We start from the raw sequence: 23283 nt of genomic DNA, 5'->3' as shown, positions 1-23283 counted from the left end.
TACAATATCAAAATTATGACACGTTTCCACTTAAAGCTTAAAGCGTTATACAATTTCTAGATAATCGACTGTTTTATGTTGGATTCATGATAAGTTTCCTATGGATATTGGAACACCGACTGACTAAATAGATTCATATAAATTAATTTTTTTCTTAAAGTAAAGAATATCACAAGGGAGGTAGGTTATAATAATTGTGCAATCATATTTTCAAATATCTGCCTTTAATCTCTTTCGGCTAATCTTTAAATGGTACATTGGTGTTCATATTTTTATTTATTTGTGTTGATAATAATAATATCATAGCGTATGATAACCAAAAACACGGAAACAACGTATTCAGAGTATAACATCAAGAGATTAGGTCAAGAACAACCAGTAATCAACATAATTTTATCTGTTCCAACAGCCTATGACGGAAGCTTGTTTAATGGCGTTAATAAATATTATGATAAAATACTTTTAAACATCACGAATAATGAATCAAAATCAGAGTATCATTGTATGCCGTGTTGAGGTAATCAGGTACATATTCTGTTATTTACCGGTGATTACGTAGCCTCATCGGTTACCGGCCATTAGCTGTAACGAAACGAATTCCAATTACATGAGATTATATAAGCGGTCCCGAGTGGCTCGTAATAGCTCGTAGATCGTGGAGAAAGCACGCCGGCCTTGGCAATGAAGCGCGCGCAGCCGGCCGCGTCGTCGCGCAACCAACGACCGATGCGCTCGCGCCCGCACCCGCACAGCCGCTGCCGAGTGCCCAACGCGCTTATAATTGGCGCGAGTTTTCACGCATGCGCAACACTTTCATTGCCAATGAACTTGGAAAGCGGGGATGCTCTGTCATTGTCATTAGATGACTGGGAATGCACTCTCACCGGCGCGCACGCATTGCAATTGCATCAGTTGACACGCAGCTAATTCCAATTACACGCATTCGATAATATCGCATAAAAACTCTTAATTGCTAAATTTGTCTCACGATGCCACGATTATTTATCTCATTTAGGCGTATTTCTTCCAGTTTAATAATGTAATTTCGAGAATACGAGTCTTCATCCACATATTATTATCGTTATCCAATTTGACTCAAGCATAAATCATATTTTAAACCATGTGGCATCAATTATTTACCTTGGCTTTTCCAATTGATCTCCTGCCTGGCGTTATTTCTAACTAAGGATCATATTCTGAGCAGGTCGCGTTATTTAAACGTTTACCAAGATTTATCCGATCTAGGAATTGAACTTAAAACCTTTTTGGTGGACAGCACGCATACACCACAGAGACCATGAGAGTTTAGAATTTAACTTAGAAACTTTATAATTTAACTTTATTTTATATTATAAATAATGTAGTTTGCATGAAAAATTCTTCAAGCGCTCTATATTCATCTCAGCTAATTTTGAAATTAAACTTAAAATAAAGCAAGAGTTTATGTTATTAACATAACAAAAATATTGTTATTTATACCCTTTTAGGAAAGGATTAATCATTTTATAAAAAGGTATAAAGGACATTTGAAAAGCAATATATTTTTTCTGGTGGTAGGATATATTTTATATCCGCCTGGATAGTTACCGTCGTACACATGGGTTTAAAACCCGCCATAGTGTCCCACGTCAGTGTGTCGCGTTCTGGAATCAGCCTGTGTATATCCGGTTCCAACAGGCCGGCATAATAATGTTGACCGTCGAGGGCTAATCATCTTTCGGTTGTCAATATTCTATTGGACCCACTTCGCCTTCCCTACTTAACATCAGGAGTGGAATCACTTTGCCGTGCTCATAAAAAAGAAAAATATCTGTTTTACAACAATAATCCCTATACTTGTCCAGATTTTGGTGTAATTAAAATTCGAATAAATAATTACTGATAACCAGGTAAATATCTACTATAAATGCTTACATTATGGGTTATCCTTTCTTGAATAATATTATTACTACATTTTATTTTATTCATAACTTATTACTACATTTTGCTCGCGACTTCGCCCGTGGGAAGAACTCCCGCTAGAAAACTCCATAAAATACGAAACGACTCTACCGCCATCTATTTAAAAAAGTTGATTTTAGTATTTTATTATTTTTTAGCCCATGTATTAAAGTGCCGTTGTTTATAAACATCTAACATTTTCACTAACTTTCGAATATATAATATTATTATGGGGAACAATTTCGTGATACATGTTTCTTGCGTAATTTTATCCGCTTACGCAGCATACGCAACAAAAGCTCTCAAAAGTAACACATTTTCCCGTTTTTGCAATATTTTTATGTGATGCTCCGCACCTGTTGTTCTTAGCATGATGTCACATAGCTTATAGCCTTACTCGATAAATAACTATCCAACACTAAAAGATTTTCTTAATTCGAACCAGTAGTTCCTGAGATTAGCGTGTTCAAACAAATTTTTCAGTTATACATAATGGTATACATAGATAATATATGTATTATTGTTATGCAGTACCTATTCTGTGGTATAAGTAAGATAAGTCGATTTACCTGCTTAAATCACCCGCACTTGCAAAGCTATGCCTAAATATGTAATGTAATAAACCATTTCCGATTATTTAGGAAACACTCGTATCTTTAATCGTATGTAGGCGCACTAGGAAGTTAGTCACTAGTTGACTAGGAAATGAGTGTAATATATTTTAAAATTTTCTGATGAATTTTATATCATATTTTATGCTATTGGTATTCGTGTTTTTTTTATTAACGAATGAAATAACATAGTTAGAAAAAACTATTAATTATTTTTTTAATGCACATGTTCGGTGGTATATGACCAAACACCTCAGTTAACTTAAATGCATGCAGCGCATTTACTTACAATTAAATTATAATATATATTTTTTAACACTAGTGGTATAAATAAATTATATTATAATTCACCCTTATGGTAAGAGGAGTGGGGACAGTCGACAACATTTATGCCGGCCTGTTGGATTTGTCAGTATACCTATATGTATATACCAATATGTTATTTACAATTTGTCAGAAGCGTAGTACCTACTTAGTTGTGATAAAGCCGGTTTCCGATGCAGTCGGGTTTAGCCCTCGCCATCATAACATTTACATTGAACATGAAGTGACATTGAACATTAACATTGAACATTTATAACATTTGTGAGGAACATAAAATCAGTGAATATTTTTTCGCATTCTATCACTACATAACTATTGCACCCTCGTTTTCTACTCGTACGTTCAAACTGATGACATCAATAGTCGTCAACCTCCTCTTTTCCACACAAATCCTTTTATGAAGTTACTGATAGGTCTCACAGATTCTTTTCAGCTTAATCTGTTCCCCCGTATATCTATATATGCGTATATCTATAACTACAGGCCTGTGGCTATCACATCATTCCTAGTTATAATTTTTTTATTACACGATGTTCTTATACCTATTCTCTGTCAGAATTCACTATTCCTTTGTCTTATGTCTTATTGGTATTGGCCTAAGCCATAAAGTTTTTGATGGACAGCAAGATGACATTGTCCTATCTTACCTTTTAGCTCTTCTCTATTTAAGAACGTTACAGAGCACCTTAATATTATACAACGGAGATAATAAATTGATATTTCTATTTGATATTATCGAATTGATAAGTTAGATGCTGTATGTTGGTATATATTATTTTAGATGTACGATGATGACTTTCTCAGAAGTTGTTATCTAACTAAGTGGTTTTTCAGTTATCGTTTCAGGACTTAGACCCATATTCACAAACGTTACTTAGGTAAAGAGCGATGCTATGATAATAAATTCGTTTCTCAGTACTTACAGCATAGCAGCCTTCGCAGAGCGTAGGCATAGGGGTGTTCAGTTGGCTATCAGGTAAACAAAGCTCAAAAAAGCCAATGAAAACTGTAAAGTTGTCGATACTATGCGTAAGAGCTCTCTCCTACTAATATTGTATGTGAATCGGTCGGTTTTATATCAGTAATTAAATGTTAACGTCATATGTCGTTTAAATAACAATAAATATCTGCCCGTTGTTCCATTTTGTATAAGGTTTCGGGCGAGAAGGCGCAGGAGCGACGCAGTGGGAAATCGTGTAGGCGTTTGGTTGCACTTGACGCTTCAACGACCACGAAAACTGCCTTGGTCACACCTAGAACTACAATGATGTGGAGTAGTGTTTGGTACATTTTTTTGGTCACCTCCTTGTATAATTATGTTTTCAATTCGCATTTAACGACAAGTGCTTTGCACTGTGATTACTATAAGCATATCTGCAATTGTTATCGATTATCTTATGTTATAATATTATAAACGCGAAAGTTTGTGCAAATGTTTGGATGTTCGTATGTTTGTTAGAAGTATACTCAGTAACAACGAGACAGATTTAGAAGATCTTCGGCACGAGCGTAGACCATGCCCTGAATTCTGCTAAACACACACATGGCGGTAATATGCTCCCATAGAAAATAAGGATTTTTATCAGATTTTTGAAACAGACAGCTCTGGTGTCAGTGTTCAGCATTTTAGGAAGATTTGTAGTGGGAAAGGCTTTTCAAGGAGGAAAAGTTTTTGATCACCGAGAAATTAATAAACAACCTTGTATGGCCAGATGCTTTGTTATAAACTAGTTTCCGCATCGTATCTTAAGATCCGATTGATGAAGATAATGATGATAGTATTGATAACAACGGTGATAACGATAATATTTGGGAATTTGGATGATCATCATTTCGTCGGTCTAATTATCCATGTAAGTAGAGATTATAGAGTAGATTGTAGTAGATTATGAAGGCGCAAAAAGGATTAAATTATCTTTAATAATTTCCGTTAAATGCGATTAAAAGTAAAAAAAGTGGCAGATATGAATTTTGATAATTAGGTCCAAGGATTTGTTACATTTATTACATGGAAGAAGGTTCTGTGTTACGAACTCTGGTTGGTAATATAAACTCATCAGTAAAGTTTATAACAGCAACTGTATTCTACAGATATGTTGTACTAAATCACAGCACATAATCAGAAATGGTTGGGGGAAGCGCGCTCCATTGACGTCGTCATCGTTACGCTAGGCCCTTATCCTCGCCACTTCGATGTCGCGTCGCGCTGTGATATAAAGCTTATACAAACCATTGTTTTAATTTTTTTCGATGTGACGAGGCGGTCACTCGCCTGAGCAACACGACTGTTAGAGCAGTAGCAATACAACCCAGAGCTTATAAAATAAAAGCAATTTGTAGCACTGTAGTTTGCATACTGCGCTTGACTCTCTCATACATTGTTCAAGATACAAAACCCAGTTATGGCACAATGTTATAAAATATTGTAGTTGGAGGAAATTATTTAAATTTTTCATATCCGCCACGAGTCTCACGACGCCTTACGTTTTTTTTTTATAAATACAACGTAAAACCATTTTGTTGACTGAGTATTTACGTAAGTGGAAGGAGGCAGGTGGGGGCCGTATGTAGGTACAGCGGTCGGCGCCAAAGGAAGTGAGCGGGCGCGACCTTGACATTTCCCTGGTCGCGAATGTAGCTGCCGACGACACTAGGAGGAAGTACGAACCTACACTCACTCCCACAAACCACATTGCTCAGAAGACATTTGTTAAGTGCGCGTGACAAGTTTGTATGTACTTATGTTCGCATAATAAAGTTCATGTATGTAGCCTTTGTCTCAAATACAGGTAACATATGAGCAATATAGACCTTTCACCTCTGCTATTTCGCTTGGAACGAGGAAGACTTCAGATCATTTAATCCTTCTTATTCATTTAGGTACTCCTGGTACAATTCATATATTAATCAGTAGTGAAAATTTTTATTCAAAAAATGCACAATTATTATCCTTTTAATTTAATTTTATCATTTTATTTAATTAGCAAGTATTAGTAATTTCAAAGCATTCATTTTACACTGCAAAATCATTAAAATATATTTGAAAATATTAAATTACATTTTACTTACCTTATTTATAATATATATTATACTATACGTATACGTATCTACTCTATATATTAATCCTTATTTTGTCCTTTAGTTCAGGTAATACAAGAATAAAAAAGATACAATAACGTTTAATTTTTATAAATGAATGTAAATTTTGCCATACTTAATTTACACGCGAATACTTAGTTTTACGCATATTTCTATTGCTTTTGACAAAATTATCGTATATAATATGACTTCGTCGCAATAGGTGGCAATCTTATTAACATAGATTGAGTGCGAATTGCACATCCGCTTGAATTTATATCGAGTGCAGCATGTGAAGGACGCTCATTACATTGTTTGTCGTATGAGTTGATTAACAAATAAATACATATATTATTATGTCATTAAAATGCACTATAACGATTTTACTAACAAAAAAATTGACGAACAGCTCTTCAAATAACAACTAAATAGATTATTCAATTAAATTATTGATTGCGATTTCTTAATATTTTATAATCGAAATGGAAGTCGATATTTTATATTGTATACAAATACGTTCTTTTATAGAGGATATCCGAGCAGAGCGGCTCCACACAATATGCCCGCAGATCAAGCGCGGAAAAGTAAAAATAAAGCTTAGTGAAGTACAAAACCCCTCTACTCTTGAGTCCAACAGGAATAAGTTTGAATACTGCCAAGTACAGCTGCCTGCTCTATGTTCACATGTCCAATTTTCAAAACGATGTTATCATCCCAAAATTTTTATGAAAGAAATCTTGATTAAGCCAAAACTGCATAAGTGCATAATAACTATATTATATTCGATAGAAACTCACTAGGTTTATTGGTGGATCGGCTCTACCAGGATTCTGCTGCGTTTTTTGAGTGAGGTTCCTTGACGCCTACAACACCTTCCTCCTTTCTACCCCTATTACCCTATTAGTTTGCATTAATATGAGCAATACTCAGGGTTTTGTCTATGATCTATATTATCATGCTAACCTGCCTACTAAAACTTTTGCAGTAATGCAATAAAATATTTAATATAAATCAGGTTGATTTAAAAAGACAATTTGTATAAAATAGTTGTGTTATTTTTTAGCTCTTCTGTATTAATAAGAGTCGGTAGATATTTATTCTGTTAAAAGATACTATTGCACTCTTGTTGCCTAGAAAATAACACTTAGTAAAAGCAAATTTTTTAGTTACCCATCTGCAATACCTCCATATCAAATGCAATCAGTGTTATGAATGAATACTAAGTATCCCAATAGCTTTATTAATATAAAAAATAACACATTAGTCAAATTGAAAATGTAAACAATAGGTAACGGAGAGCTATCTGTTAGAGAGTAGGAAAACGAAGTAAGCATATTTTTTCAACATAAAATCTGTACGTAGCGACATCTATTACATACTGCAGGAGTTACATACTATCTAAACAATAGCGGACTGAACGTAAAGAATTTGAAAACATACTTTCATAAAATTGGAAAGACTATGAAATTTTCTGGATCTTGTTTACGTCTTATTACTATAATACGTATTTTAGGATAAAATAATACTTTAGTAACTGATTGATGTAATGGTAGGGCGTGTAATGTGAAACCGCAATGGAAAATTTCGGGGTTTGATTTATAGATGTGGAAATCAAATTTATTGCTATTTATTAAATCCGAAAAAATCGTACCTACATTGAACGAATTACAATGTTATTTCTATTACACGATGAGGGACATAAAAAACCAAAATTGTTTGAATCAAGTGACAAAAACTGTGTTTAAATCGTCGATACTTATACTGTAATTGACGTTGATTACACTGATAGTAGCAACAGAAGCAAAAGTAGGCCAAATAATAATTAATATGCTACAAGTTACCCAAGTAAACTTAAACTAAGTTCAATAATCTTTTGTATAAAAGGAAGATCGATTGTATTACCAGTCAAATAAAAAATGCATTTAAGACCGACTCTATTTATTAACAAATGAATATAATATAAATTTAATTGACATGTTACCTATGTAGATATTTGATCGGCGAATTATGTAGATAAAAAATAACAACTAAAATTCATAAACCAATTACAAAAGTAAGATGATTTGTGTTACTATTTTAATTTAATTAAGTACCTACATATTTAAAATTTCGCATGCCGTTAAAACAGAAAAACATATTCCACCGAATAGAATATTGAATGTTTCTAAGATCATAATTTACCATGTTTATAGCATAATAATTTGATTTGAACGCCAACCTGAAATTCAAAATCGCGCATGCTCTATCCCCGCCAAATCAATGTGAAACCTCATAAGTTCCAGTTTTACTTAATATAAAAATCCTTTTTTTACTGTACCGTTAGTGCCAGTATTACTCTATACTAACTATGTAGGTATTGCTTGCGACTTTAAGACAGGATCTACCCGTGTGCCAAATTTCTTCCAAATCCGTTCACTTGTTTCAGCGTTTACTTCTAACTAACATCCAAACATTGTCACCTACTTTTGCATTTGTAACATTAATAAGAAGTAAAATCAGATAGACAATAAGATGTGCGATCAAAAAATACTTAATATACTTACTTACCTATAATTTAGTACCTACTGTATGTAAAGTAGACAGATAAAATTATAATTTTGAATTGGAAAGCTACCTTACATAGTTTCTTTGGATTATAGAGCTTATATTATTAGATAATCCTTAAATTAAACCATTAAGACGTGTACAACAGCTATAGACACAGTAGCTATGGCGAAATTGCCAATAGTTTTGGCAAGAATTAAAAGTCAATAATAATCCTCACCGAGCACCCCGCAATAGACAATTAAGGCCCTCAGCCCAGAAAAACGATATGGTAACGTATTTTTAGAAGCTATTAATTTAAAATTTGAATAATATACTAAAAAAATAAACTTAATATTTCTCCAATATGTTCTTTAGTTTGGTTGTTTCAAATAGTTTTATAATGATTAATATTTGTAACTAATACTAGTAGATAGACAATTTAAAAAGGAACAATTTGGTAGTATACAATTTCAAAGAAAATCTAAATTAGATTTTTTAAAGCAATTATTCGAAAATCTTTACGCATATTCCTGCCCGTAACTCGCACGCTACGCCGCGCCGCGCCGTAAACGTATGGAAAGAATGGTCAAGGCCGTTTGCTCGAGGAGGGGCCTTAAAATCACCGCTGGTTTACATAATATTATGAATTACTCATCTTAAATTCTATATTATAATATAGCCATCCCCCGAGATATACATGATAAATAAGTGTACGATACAGCTATTTGAAAGATACATTTTATTTAAGGAAATCAAAAATGCCTGAAGAAGCAGGCCTGAGTTCATTACGAACACAATATGCGGAGTATGTGTTAGTTTTTTCCAAGAAACTACATGTCTATGTGACCGGAAGCATTACGACAACATTCTTGGTATCAATCGCTATAAAGTGATTTTCACATGGTATCTACGTGATAATACGTAGGTGTAATGTTACCATGTGTACGTACGTAATAAATTTACTTAAGTTTGTGGTTGGAATGACCGCCAAATATCGTCATTTGTATTCAACATGCCCGGCAGGCACGCATCGATGTTCCTACTTGCGTTTACCTCAAGTGGCAGTTGGTGACCAGTGGACACACTTGAAATCCTTAAAATAACTGTCGTAAAGTGGCTGTATATATTTACTTTACTTGTTTTATATTTTATTATATTTAGTTTTCATCGATGTTTGATAAGTGAAGTTATTGAATGATGCCGTCGTGTCATGTGATGATGATGTCAACTGCCGAAAGTCAATCTCCTCACTTATCACTATTCAATTCCCGCACAAAACATGTTAAAGAAAATCTGCAGTGTATATAGAAGCCTATCCTAAAAACTGAATTCAGGACTTCTACGACCATAACCAATATAAGCTACTATTAGACTAAGGAATGGATTGAATTAATATATTAAATGAATATTATCTAGGTATATCCCAATGTCTATTGAACTACTCAATAGCTTTCCCTAAATTACATGTATTTTATTGCTTAATCATAATTAAATGTATAGGGTATTTATTCTATTCATGAGATAATAATTTAAACCCTATAATAACTATCAATCTTCATTAGATGTGTGTAATGCATAATTTCTTCAACTATTTAAATGCTCCGATACACTTTATAAAATCATAATAATATTTAATCAGCCAAACTGAAGTCACACCTATACAGGGCGCCAGTAACAATTTGAAGTGTATTGAACTATGTATTTTAAATAATATTATGTAGTTGCTATTGTTATCGGTGCTTTATTAGAGTCGGTAGTCAAAAATATGGATATCAATACCTACACAGCTAATGTTCCAAAAAAGACCGCCACTATATCGTCCAGGTCAATATACTTCTCACCGATCAAAATTCTATTAGCGTAAAATTCTTTAGTTTATTGTTTCAAAACAAGTGTTTAGCTTTTCCGTCTTTGTTAAATCAATCAATCAATAAGCGTTTTATTCGCTTTCTTCGTGGAAGTATTTATTTAAAATATACTTTACGAGTAGGAGGTACTTAGATAATATCGGCGCATTTGAATTCTAATGTCAAACAAGGATCTGAATACAAGTTGGTGCTGGTGACACGTGTGGGTCGTTCTGTACATAGTTATTATTCTCATTTGGCACCAAGCCGACTTCGGCCGCGGTGTCAACGGCCCGACCCGCTTGTAGGGCTCACGTATAGGTAACAGTGATGACTGGTTGTACTAACCCATCCCTCAAATCTTGAATACTGTGCACTTCTGTCAAATTAAGTATCACAGGAACATTTAGCTAGGTGATTGTTTAAGATTTGATGTTGATACCTTCTTAGTCAATCATTCATTTATAATATTATGATGCAATAATATTTAAATTTAATAGTTTTGTAGGTTTCGGTTCTATCCTACAAAAAATCAACCTTACTCTCGGACTCTACTATTGATCGATACATAGTCTAATCACGATAATGATATAGTTACAGGGGTTTTCCTGCACTGTGTACAATCTAACAGAAGGTCCGTAAATCTATTCCGTTGTTGCGTCGAACAATTAAATTACCATAGCGGCTGCGGGAACGCGGCCAGCAGGAAGCGTCCGTCCCCGACGCATACTGATGCAGACAGTGCTTTGTCTTCGTACTCGTGTACATACTTAAAGGCTTCTTCAAGGGACATTTATGTTTACAAATATATTTTACATGTCTATATTACGCGCCGTGTGTTGAAATGTTTTAAGGATACATTTTACTTCGAAGAAATGTGGTAAATCAAAGCGCGAATATCAAAGGTGACGTTAATAAGAGGTTCACTGCAATATTAAAATGTGCTTCTCGCCATTCATATTCTCCATATAGCGGTGGGTAGTGGGTACCTATTTAAAACTCTTTGTGCATCAATCGTTCACAAAAACAGAATATCGAATAATAAGCGTTTGTTTAACGTTGTTGATGTTACGCGCCGATTTCACAGAACGCTAGGCTCATCAATATGACAATGACAAATAATGACAATTGATAGGTACATAAGAAATGTGAACATGAATAGTTTCGCACCATTCTTGCTAGGGGAGACCGCAACCTTATCAGAATACAAAGACTTGCGGCTGCTTATGCAAGACAACACATGTACGGTCACCGACTCTCTTTGCGGACTCCGCGTCCCTGCCTCCCTTTCTTCTGGCCCCTAAGCAATGGGCGACTATGTCCCGACGCATATTTATCATGGAATTGTTATTTCCCGGAACTATTAGGAGTTCTTGACTCTTTAATCTTAATCAATGAATAAAATGTATTGACTGATTTTCCTGTTTACATACTTATGTAAACAGGTAAAGTAAATAATTTCAACGACATATTAATGCATATGTATTGGTAAAAGGAGTGGGAGTAGAGGGGCTACTTGTTTCCTTCCTATGTAGATATAATAACATATAGGCACTAATTTAACTCTACTTACTGGAAAATTATAATTCTCGAAAAATTCTGACTTTTATTTTAAGTATATAATATATGCAAACATTATAACCAAATCAACCCTTGATGTCAATCTTATCTGGGAATAGGATAATATCTTAATAAATATCTTAATAGTTTGTGTATGGACTGACTGTGGAATGGACGTCGTAAATAATGACAGTGAAAATATCATAGTTTAATATGTCTTTAACGTATATTGTTGCACTAGCGAGGTATAGTTAAGTAGTATATGTGTCGTCTTTTCTTTTACTTATGTGGTTTCAATGAAGAATTATCTATCTATCTAAACATAATGTAAGTGTCGAACTAATTGTTTTAAAAGAATTACGTATACATATACATAAAACATAATAAACAAACTATAAAATTGGCAGATATTATTTACAGAAAATTCTTTTTAAGGTGAAGGCGTCTCGCTTAAAAAAATGTTTAACGAAAATCTAAATTACAGTGAAACTTACCGCCACATTTGTACAAACAATTCGACTTACTGGAAGAATAAAGTGCAATCTGCAAAATATAAAAATTATCAGTCGAGCTTTTTAAATGCCATTCGCGTATGAAATACGTTGTAATTATGTGAATCTTCAATATGCGGACGAAAAATGAATCAAGTGTATTAAATGTTATTGCGTCATTTATTAATTATTATTTAAAATATTTTATGTAAGTCGTAGAATAATGTTATGTTTGATCATGACTGCTGTTTTACCAGTAATAGAAACGTTAATGAAAATTATGTACTTTCTTACCAATATGATCGCCGATATCAAAATAGAAAAATATGTAAAATTACACGAGACCATTAGGCACATCAAACAATGTTACTTGTGATGAAGAGACTCAGTGCTCGCAAACCGAACACATTTGATCAGAACAGGGAATAAGTTGTTATGTGATTGTGCGAAATTATCGTGGGAATTTTGAGCAAATGCGACATTATTTGATTGCTGTAACTCGAAAAATACGTGGATTTGATATAACATAAAACATATAAATCAATATATTAAGTACCTTAAAAGAGAACGAATATGCAATTAAGTAAATCATTTTTGATATGTGTGATTACAACACATTATTTTTCTAATAAGGCGAATTATTTAACGACTAACAGTTACGTACCTAGGTAAGTGAATACGTACCTACTTACCTATTTAATTTCTTGAACTTTGCCACCTGATTAGGAATATACTGTTAAAGACACGTAATATTCTAATTGTTTCCGTGTTGGCACGATTGACACTGTTTAGAACGACAGGATTGAGCGTCCGATTCTCAAAACCTTTTTACATGATATCACTAGCGACAAAAGGCATATCTTTCCTTCAAAATATAGAAGAGAGAATCTTTCTCGACTGCGATATAAGTCGAGGGCTTGATTGAATTTAGCCCCAAGTACCTACATAAACGTTGCGTCAACGGAAAGGTTGCGGCGTTTATGGTTACGTCAAGTGCTTATTGCGTTGCGCCTCCTGCAGTTACCCAATACACAGAGACAAGCCCTATGTTTTACAAGAAATTAAATGAAAGTATGAAATATAATTATTCCATACAATAATTTATTTTTAATCATTTAAATTTTTGACTATCTTACAGTCACGTAGTCACTTGTATGTATAACATCTTACACATTTATAAAAACTGCGATTGTTTTTTCCAAATACGAATAGGTCTTTTCTTTTGCTCATAAATAAACCATTATAATATCGCATTAAAAATGCTGATAGCATGATCTGCCGCGCGGCAATTGTTGCCGCCACGACGTTGGTCATTATTTAAAAACAAAACACATGCGTTGACATAATCGTGCACCCATACTTGGCAAAAATACATTGTTTGGTGTGTCGCCGAACAATAGAGTTAACAGTAAAGCTGCTTCTTATTCCGCTCGGATACGGACGCGGGTCCGAGGGACCGGTCGGTCGCCTGTTTGGAGTCTGTAAATTCCGTACATTGTAATTCAGATTGGATGTCGAAACGCACGAGTCGGTATGCAGTAATGCGGATGCTTTGTTTTATTTTAACCTCTTGTCTGCGAACTTTGACTGGATGTGTTATGTTAAATTGTTATGAATGTTTGAGTTTTAGGAGTAAGTACTCTTACGCTAAATAAAAATATGTTTGATGATTTTTGTAAATAAATTCCGGTAATAAAAATGATAATTAATTACCAAATTCGTAAAAAACAACAAATAAAAATTAACTACCTAAGTACACAAAACTATTTTCACTTGTAGAACGGCAGCCGTGTATGTGCGCTAGTCAATAATTTTTTTAATTCCATGGGTTGCTTGCCGACATATCTCTAAATATTGTATACATAAATGATAAAAAGTAACATGAACTTTCGTTGAATGTATCGTTTCTAGGAAGTGCCATAGTTAGAATCGTCTGTGTCTCCACCCACTTTATTAATCAGTAAACGTCTCGCGGCCAATAAAAGTGCGGCATTTATAGACTAGCCGTATAAAACACATAAATCTAAGCCAAAAGAATGGCGATCCCTGTCCAACATCACAGAAACAGATTTCAAAGGCGCGCCGTTATTCATCAGCTCCATAAACTCAGGTGTTTATTGGGTATTGTCATTTTACGATTTTTTGACCTGTTTCTTTGCAAGACGTGTTAATTAAAGCTATCTGACGCATAACGAATGCAACAATGTTTTTACATCGGTTTTTGCAAACACTACAATGTTTAGCGAGATTGCTATGCGTCCATCTTTTTACTAGTTCGAATATGCGGAGCTTTTTTGATATGTGAGACATAGTATCATATTTTGCAAAGTGTGTTCTCAACTATGGAAAATGTTACGACATATTGAATCTGTGTCTGATATTGTAATTGGAGAAGAAAAAAAAATACTCATAGGCTGTCAATAATATAACTGACACGTAAGCCTATATTGTTTACCGACACATCGTCATAAGAATTGTTCACAATCAAGTAATTTCACTCCTCGAGTCGACGGGTCCTTGTATAAGTTGCCGATTTCTTTGCCTCTGCTATCAAACAATCAAAACAAGCTTTGTGTTCTTTTGTAATCGCCAACTGCAGCCGAACTTTTGTCACTGCTTTTGTGATGTGCCGACTGCCGCCACAAGACGAAAAAACTTGTATGCAGTGCGGATATAAAGAAATAACATTTTTTACGTTTGTTCTTTCAATGGTCTTTTTATTTGTTCATTATATAAACCCTGGGAAAAATTTGTAGTTACATTAAGTATATTAATGTTTAGATAGATACTAACTTTTGCTGGTGCTTCAGTCTATATGAAAAAGTTACGAAATGAGAATTTAATACAATATAACACTGTATCTATGAGAGAATGATTAATTCACAGGATAAGTGCAGGCATAATAATATGTCATAGGTTATAACAGAGTTACCTACGATATTGATTTTAGTTAAAGAGAAGGGAAAATGAAGTCGGCTACTAAACAAGTACATGGGAAGCCGAAAGGGCTGGATAAGATATGGGTATATTAAGCACCTCTTTGTTTGTATGCCTACGGTACAATCGTTCCCTGACAGTCTTTCAGGCGTAATGGTATTGCGTGGACAATGCGATAACACTCTGAGTCAAATCCCGAGTCGGGTAGTGATATTGAGTTTTTGTTCTATCAACCCTGAGTCTGGAATTTGTCACGTCACTTTATCATATCATAGGAAGGAACACACAGGCGAAAAGCAGATGTTCTGGTTGCACCTCTCCCTACTAGTTCGGAGATATAGGCGTGATGTGTGTTTTGGTTTGTTTTTTAATCATTGACGATAGAGCCGCTGTAATTGACGAAATGAAAAAGCAGATTTAATAAAAAAAAATATTTTAATTTTTATAATGTTATCATCCCAGACAGCGTTTGAATATTTTCTCTCGTGTTTTGATCCCTCATAGCACCAGTCTAGATATTTAGGAGACATATTTATGAGCCCAATATCTCTGGATTATTTGTTTCTAGGTTACTAAGCAGGTTAGGCAAATCAAATTTCATTTTATGGGGTTCTTTTTGTAGTGTTCATTTAATACGTTGCTTCAAAAATTTATTCATTTGCTTGGACTACAGTTATCTATAATCATTCCTAGAAGGGTAAAATATGGTACGCTGCCCAGGCTTATAAGTAAAAAATCTACATTTTAAAAATTGTATTGTGCAGCGTGCACGCACCGCGACGTTTACTTAGTTATAATTGTTCGAATGTCATCTTGTTTTTTATTTTTTTCATACCTTAGTTCATTCGTAACAGTTTGGTATAGTCTATGGTTCGTGCTTTATGTTCAAGCCGGCCGGATTGTTTTGAAAAGTGATTTGTCAACTGAATTGTCAAATACAAATGAAGCTTTATCGTATTTTTAAATTTATTGGTTGACGATAAATGTATCAAAATTGGATATTACCGAAAGATAAAATGCAAAGTACTATCAAGGAGCTTCTCGAGGCTTTGGGGTACCAATAATTTCATGTATAAATTACCCATTATCTAAATTTTGGGATACGTTATTGTTCTAATTGGTAAAATTTTCAGGTGCAACTTGGAAGTAGATTCCGTTTTGGACTACATACAGAATGATCCGAATTATGGCAACTGTAACCTTTCGCCAAAACAAATTAATGAGTACGCGCAGAGATTGGCGCTAAAAGCTTCAAACGCTAAGATATTCCTTAAAAAATATGAAGAACTGAGAAATAGAAAGTAAGTTTGTGTATAATTTTTATAAACAAAAGAGCATGAGCATTTAAATCAAGATGATGATGAGTGAGCTATAATATAAGGCTACCTTGATGGTTGTCACACAACAATTCAAAAGTTAAAAGTTTAAGTGGGCTTTTAGTAATATGTGTAGCAATGTAATGGTGTAATTAGCTACCTACAATCTTATTTCTTTTCGTATATTAATATGGTTCATATTTGCTGCTGATCTAACGATATTCTAGTATTGAAATAAAGTTGCAGTTGGTTTTATACTTGCTCATATCTCGCAAAGCAAATTTTTGTTTTATGTGCGGTTATTTATTAAAGTTCCATTATGTGTAGTAAGAATTTGTATGGGACTGTTTATTATTGTAATAATTATTGATTTGGCAGTACAAAATATTTAAAATATAGGAGTTGCTTAATCTGTTCACCCAGTGAACATAAAGGCTGCAGAGTATTTGAAACATCAGGAGGAAATAATAATATTATGGATAACCATGATAAAATTCGTAAATAGTTCAATGTTTAGCATTTGCAAAAACATAACAAATCATTATCATATTTGCTTATTTAAAATAATATAATATTTCAGCACTGACAACTTATCAGATATTGTAACACTGTTTTACAAGTTGGTGTGTGATGAAAAGAAATCAAAAAATTCAAAGCCTCGTGTTGCTCCAAAACCAATACTTGGAGATAATAAACATCAAATTACCAAAGAAGATCTACCACAGGTAATTTTAATAGTGGTTATTTAATCATTCTATCAGGAAAACCTAAGCATAATGCTTGTTAGTTAATGTAGTGTAGTCTAAATAAAAGTCAAGAAGCTATGAAGGAGGTAGGTATGTAAGGAGCCAATGGTCTAGTGCAGGAAACAAAATTTCAACATTTCTTTATAAGAGCAAGGCTCGGCATGGGCGAAGTGATCCCATTGCACTTGATGATAGTAGAGTGGGGTCCAATAGAATGTTGACTGATGAGAGATCATTACTCCTCAACAGTCAACACAATTATGCCAGCCTTTTGGAACCAGATATACACAGGCTGATCCTGTATCGCAACACACTTACACGGGCCACTATGGTGGGTTTTAACACCTTGTGTAGGATGGTCACTATCTAGACAGATATAAAATATATCCTACCACCAGTAAATTTATTAAGACTCAGACGTGTTTCTACTAGCCAGCATGAATGATTGTAATAGAAACGAGAAAATGTGCAGCAGGGTGCAATTCTTTTTGTAATAACTACATGGTTTGTGCTGCCAATATTCAAATTCTGTTATACAACTTAGTCTTCTAGTGGGTATTTAGCAGAATTGGAAACTGCATTACCTTTAATAATCTGTCAAATATATAGATCAATGATTTTTAAATACTGAATGTTATAGATTAAAGACAAATTATTGAAAGCAGTGGATGAAAGTAAAAAGCTAGTAATGAAGTCATTTGAAGAGAAAGAAGCAAAACTTCGCCCTAACTGGTACAAGAGCCTTGATTTACCAAACTGGCAGAAAGATCATCCAGCTATGTCATGGGATTTTCCTAAGGAGCCAGTTCCTATTATTTCATCTTTGGGTAAGTTAAAATATAAATTTATTTTTTGTATTTGGATCATTTTCACAGACATGAATTTTATTGTCTAATAATCTTCGTGAAAGTACCATTTCACAATAATTTAATGTAACTGTCAATGTAAAATATTTTTGATTTAGCACACTTTATACCACTAAGTTATAACCGTAAAAAAATCTTGAGAGTGTATAATTTAATAATTAAAAATCTATAATTCTTATTAAAAATTATCAATAAAGCCAAAAGTATCAACAGAATTTTGTTTTACAGCTGGTGTGCCAATTGCTTCTCAAGAAAACATTATTATTGATGAATTATTGTACATATTCTCTGGAGTTCCGGGCAATTATATTGTGCACCAGCCTGTGAAAGAAGCTTATGACCAAAGAACATTCTTAATATCAGATGAGTTGGATGATGCGCTCAAGCAGATTGTTCAGCAGATGTTACCGCTGGCTTCCAATTATTCAATTGTCAGGAGATTTATAGAGCACTGTAACATGTGGTCTGGGCAAGTGTTGCATGCTTTAGTTGCAGCCATAGAGATGCTTTTGAAAGACTACTATGTAAGTATATAAATTACTATGATCATGAAAATATAACTAATTAATAAGTTTTTTTATTTATGTAATTTATTCGTTTTCTTGCTCTAGCGATTTTTTATTTTCCAGTTATGATGAAGTACCATGATTTAACAGACAAAACTTGATTTTTATCTTACATGTTTGTCAGTCATCATAAGACAGCCTTTCTTCTATTTCTCGCTAATTGTCATAATTGATATAATTAAAATAATAATATGTATTTTTACTTAAATGTATATATATTATTTGCAGACTATGATAGCGCAATTAGAAACAGAACACATGTCGTCTAACCTGACACTACAGAAGCTGTGGTACTTTGTTCTGCCCACAATGCACACAATGCAAGTTCTTGCTGCTATAGTCACAAGTATTGGAAAGGTATTTTCCATTTTTGAATACTTTGTTGTTTATGTTGTTGCTTTGTGATCCATTTGATGTAATTTGTTTTATTATTGTTGATGTTGATTATTAACACACATCACATATTTGTGGAAAAGTCCAGTCAATATCTTTTTAATTTTCTTGTTTTGCTTGGAGTTATTTCAAGAATCTATGTAATTATTTATCCTTAGAGTGAACTCCGGGGGGGCGCTGTTCTCACAGTACTGCACGACAAAACCAACACTCTCATGGGCGACGTGAGAGCGCAGGAAATATCATTATTCCTAGCTGAACGAGCTTGCCGGCCGTATCTCAATATCTTGGATCAGTGGATACACAAAGGAACAATAACAGATCCGTTTCAGGTAATAACTGTATTAACTTGATATTATATTTTATTTGTGTATTTTTACAGGTTTTGTTTGATGATACATATATTTGTATATAAATAAATATATAGTGTATTGACTTCGCCTCGCTGAAGCTCGTCGTGCTAGCCGTATTCTACACGTCTTGTCACCCACTCTGTCAGTGTCTAAACAATTGTCTTTACTCCATAGCTATTGCGCTATGGAGCCGCTCGTCAATAACGACACAGCGTAGCAGCCGAGTTGAATGAATCTTATTGTAATGTGTATTTTATTTTTTTTCAGGAATTTATGATTGAAGATAATGAACTCATAAATAAAGAAGAGTTACCTGTGGATTACTCTGCAGATTACTGGGAAAAAAGATACAGTATCCAGAGGGATAGAGTGCCGAAATTCCTTGATAAGTTTACCGATATCATATTGAGGACTGGAAAATACTTGAATGTGATAAGTCAATGTGGTGTGTACTTTATTACTACACTAGCTTTTGCCCGCGGCTCCGCCCTCGTTATAAAGTTTTTCGGGCTAAAGATTTTCCCTGATTTCCCTTATAAAAGTCATGCTATATATTTTCCCGGGAATGTATTTTCTTCCCAGGGTCTCAAACTGTCGCCATACCAAATTTCATCTTAATACGTTGGGTAGTTTTTCAGTTTAACACGATCAGGCAGACAGATGCAGCGGGGGGGGGGGGGCTTTGTTTTAAAATATATTTTTGTAGAATTTTTTAAGAGGAACAATCCTGTCATGCATCATTGTTGCATAACTTTAACCGTTTACGCAGCGCACGCAACGGAAGCTCTCAGAACTAATAAATTTTCCCCGTTTTTGCAACATGTTTCATTACTGCTCTGGTCCTATTAGTCATAGCGTGATGATAGATAGCCTATAGCACTCCAGGAACAAATGGCTATCTAACACAAAAGTAATGTTTCACTTCGAACCGATAGTTCCTGAGATTAGCCATTACTGCTCCGCTCCTATTGGTCATAGCGTGATGATATATAGCCTATAGCACTCCACAAACAGAGGGCTATTCTAACTATTATATTATTATAGTAGTTCCTGAGATTAGCGCGTTCAAACAAACAAACAAACAAACTCTTCAGCTTTATATAATAATATAGAATATAGATATTTAGTACGAAATAAGATGCTTTTCCGTATTCACCCCCAAAAAACAAAAGAATGCGTTTATGTACTTTTTCTGTCTTCGTAATTAAGTAGCATTGATAATTTTTTTTATCAGAAGACCTTTCTCTAAATCCTTCCTAAATATTTCATCGACGTCATATTGAAATTTTATAAGTCAAATTAAATCTTAATTTAGCAATTGTTTTAACATTATCAACAAATCACTCAAATAAGATAATGCTATTATAATTTTTCAGGCAAAGCTATAACAAAAAATAACACAGAAGAAATCAAATATTCACTCAGAGAACAAAACTACGGCGCCATTATTCAAAAAGCGTATGCGTTCGCGAGCAAATCTTTGCTGGAGTTATTGTTGAAAGAATATGACCTGATGGGCAGATTGAAGTCAGTAAAAAACTATTTCCTTATGAGCCAAGGAGATTTCATTGTGCAATTCATGGATGCAACAGAACAAGAGTTGTCCAAGAAGATTGACGATATAATACCATCCAAGTTGGAATCTCTTTTGGGACTTTGCCTTAGGTAATTATTATTGATAAGTAGCTGATAGGTCTCTTGTATGCGAAAGTCCATCAATGAATATTTCTGCCACCAAACAGCAGTATGCATGCACTATTATGGTTTGAATGACATTGTAGCCATAGTAATTACTGGGCATTATGAGACTCTACATATATGTTGGAGGCTGATTGCAGTAAAAAGCCTTGCAGTGCTTCGATATTTAAAGTTCTGGATAATGTTTATAAATGGTCCGGTCGCTTACTAACAGATGAGCGACTTGTCTTTATCATTCAATGGAGTTATATTAACAAAATATATAACTGTATGCAACTGTAAATCCAAACATATGAATGATGTTATAAATGTTTTTTAATAGGCTCTCCGCTGCCAGCTACGATCCATATAATGAAGATATGAGAGTCGAACTCTTGCCATACGATTTGCAATTCCAAATGTTCAAAATACTGTCTATAGAAACAGAAGACGAAAAAGGTAAACAAATATGTACTTTTTAATAATCTTTTTAGTTCTTAAAATCTGAATCAATACACCGCATATAGTCTTAATACATTACTAACGCTTTTTTTTTCTCATATAACAATGAGTCGGAATCTCGATGTTGAGATTCGAACTTCTTAACACCTAAAAATGTCTGTTTTTCAATTTTTTTTTATACCCGAAAAATATTAACATAATATCAAATGTGGGTAATACTTATCTGATTACTCGCCCAATATCCAACGTAGACATTCTGAATTTATTTAAGACAGCCTTTGGTCGCATCTAAATCCACGTTTAACTCCGTTATTATTAAGTATTCGTTTTTAATCTTCGTGACTATAGTTTTTTACTAGCGACATTGAAAATATAAGTTTTTATGATACTCTCTAAGGTATATTCAAATCATTACAGAATACAAACAGAACAAAGACTGCCCGCCGTTGACCGGAATCGAAACGTTCTCGTTCGGCATGGAGGTGAAATGGCCGGTCTCGCTGGTGCTCAATCACAAGGCCATCGCGTGCTACCAGATGATATTTAGACATCTTTTCTATTGCAAGCATGTTGAGCGGTTATTGTGTAGGTGAGTTGTTGTATGTTATTATCTGTTTATTTGTTTTTGTATAACTTTCGTGGTATATACTTTTACGTTGTTGTGTTCCCGTTTAAAGGACGTTGTAGCCAGTGTAATTACTGCGCATTATGAAACTAAACGTATATCTCAGAGTAACGAGCGCGATGGGGTGACATGCGCATTTAAGAAGAAACAATTAAATGAAATCACTATGGGTTTTAGTCATCAAAATGGTTTGAACCTGGTGCTGACAGAATTCAGTAAACATATGTGTTAAAAAAAATTGACGCGCGTTGTGGAATGATACATTTTGTATATTTAAATGGGTTGGTTTTGTCGCTACGGTTTATAGATATATTATAGCTGATCGGGCCAGCGGCTAAGTCGTATCGTCTTTCATTTGGATAAAAATAATAATATAAAAATACTTAACCGGGATTATTTACTAATTTTTAAGTCGTTAGATAAAAAGATTTATAGCATATGAAAATAATTTACGCTGAACTAAGCCGCTGAATAAATACTGAAGAAATAAAACCACAATACATTTTTGTTCCTTAATTTCTTTGTTCATTTTAATTTTTCCCAAAAAATGCAATTATATTCCTAATCTAGATAAAAATAATAAAATATATAATTAAGCTGGAATGCAATCCTAAAATACAAATACTTGTAATAAAAATGATGTCTGCTTATACAAAGTCATATTATAATATATTATTTAATAGTGGATGCAAACAATTAATTGTGAAATTGTACATAACTTTTTTATGAATAATTTAATGAATGAGTGTTGGTTGTTAAAGTGGTATTATTGATTAGGGTGTGGCTGTACAATAAGGTAGTGAAGCGTTTCTCGGAGGCGCGGCTGTACGCGGATGCGTTCGCGCTGCGCCAGCGCATGCTGAGCTGCGTACAACATCTGCAGTACTATATGTGCGTCGAGGTCATCGAGCCCTCCTGGTGCCAACTTATACAAAGCCTAGACAAGGTCAGTGTACAAAAATTC

At 33.9% G+C, this 23283-nt stretch overlaps 1 protein-coding gene across 2 annotated transcripts in view; it reads left to right on the top strand.

Annotated features, from left to right (window-relative positions):
* Positions 1–16181: 16181 nt before the first annotated feature.
* Positions 16182–23283, top strand: part of LOC115442636 (gamma-tubulin complex component 2) — a 28551-nt gene continuing 21449 nt past the window's right edge. For both annotated transcript variants that reach the window (XM_030167738.2, XM_030167737.2), the window contains exons 1-12: positions 16182–16369; positions 16449–16616; positions 17212–17356; positions 18018–18204; positions 18472–18767; positions 19038–19166; positions 19361–19534; positions 19823–20000; positions 20932–21220; positions 21576–21691; positions 22112–22283; positions 23097–23265. In XM_030167738.2, the coding sequence (XP_030023598.2) occupies positions 16299–16369; positions 16449–16616; positions 17212–17356; positions 18018–18204; positions 18472–18767; positions 19038–19166; positions 19361–19534; positions 19823–20000; positions 20932–21220; positions 21576–21691; positions 22112–22283; positions 23097–23265 (2094 nt within the window). In that variant the 5' untranslated portion in view covers positions 16182–16298. The remainder of the gene's footprint in view (positions 16370–16448; positions 16617–17211; positions 17357–18017; positions 18205–18471; positions 18768–19037; positions 19167–19360; positions 19535–19822; positions 20001–20931; positions 21221–21575; positions 21692–22111; positions 22284–23096; positions 23266–23283) is intronic.

The sequence above is a fragment of the Manduca sexta genome, chromosome 22, assembly GCF_014839805.1.
Source record: "Manduca sexta isolate Smith_Timp_Sample1 chromosome 22, JHU_Msex_v1.0, whole genome shotgun sequence".
NCBI classification, from domain to species: Eukaryota; Metazoa; Arthropoda; class Insecta; order Lepidoptera; family Sphingidae; genus Manduca; species Manduca sexta.
Note: the sequence above shows the minus strand (reverse complement) of the source record. Positions and strands in the feature narration are given on the sequence as shown.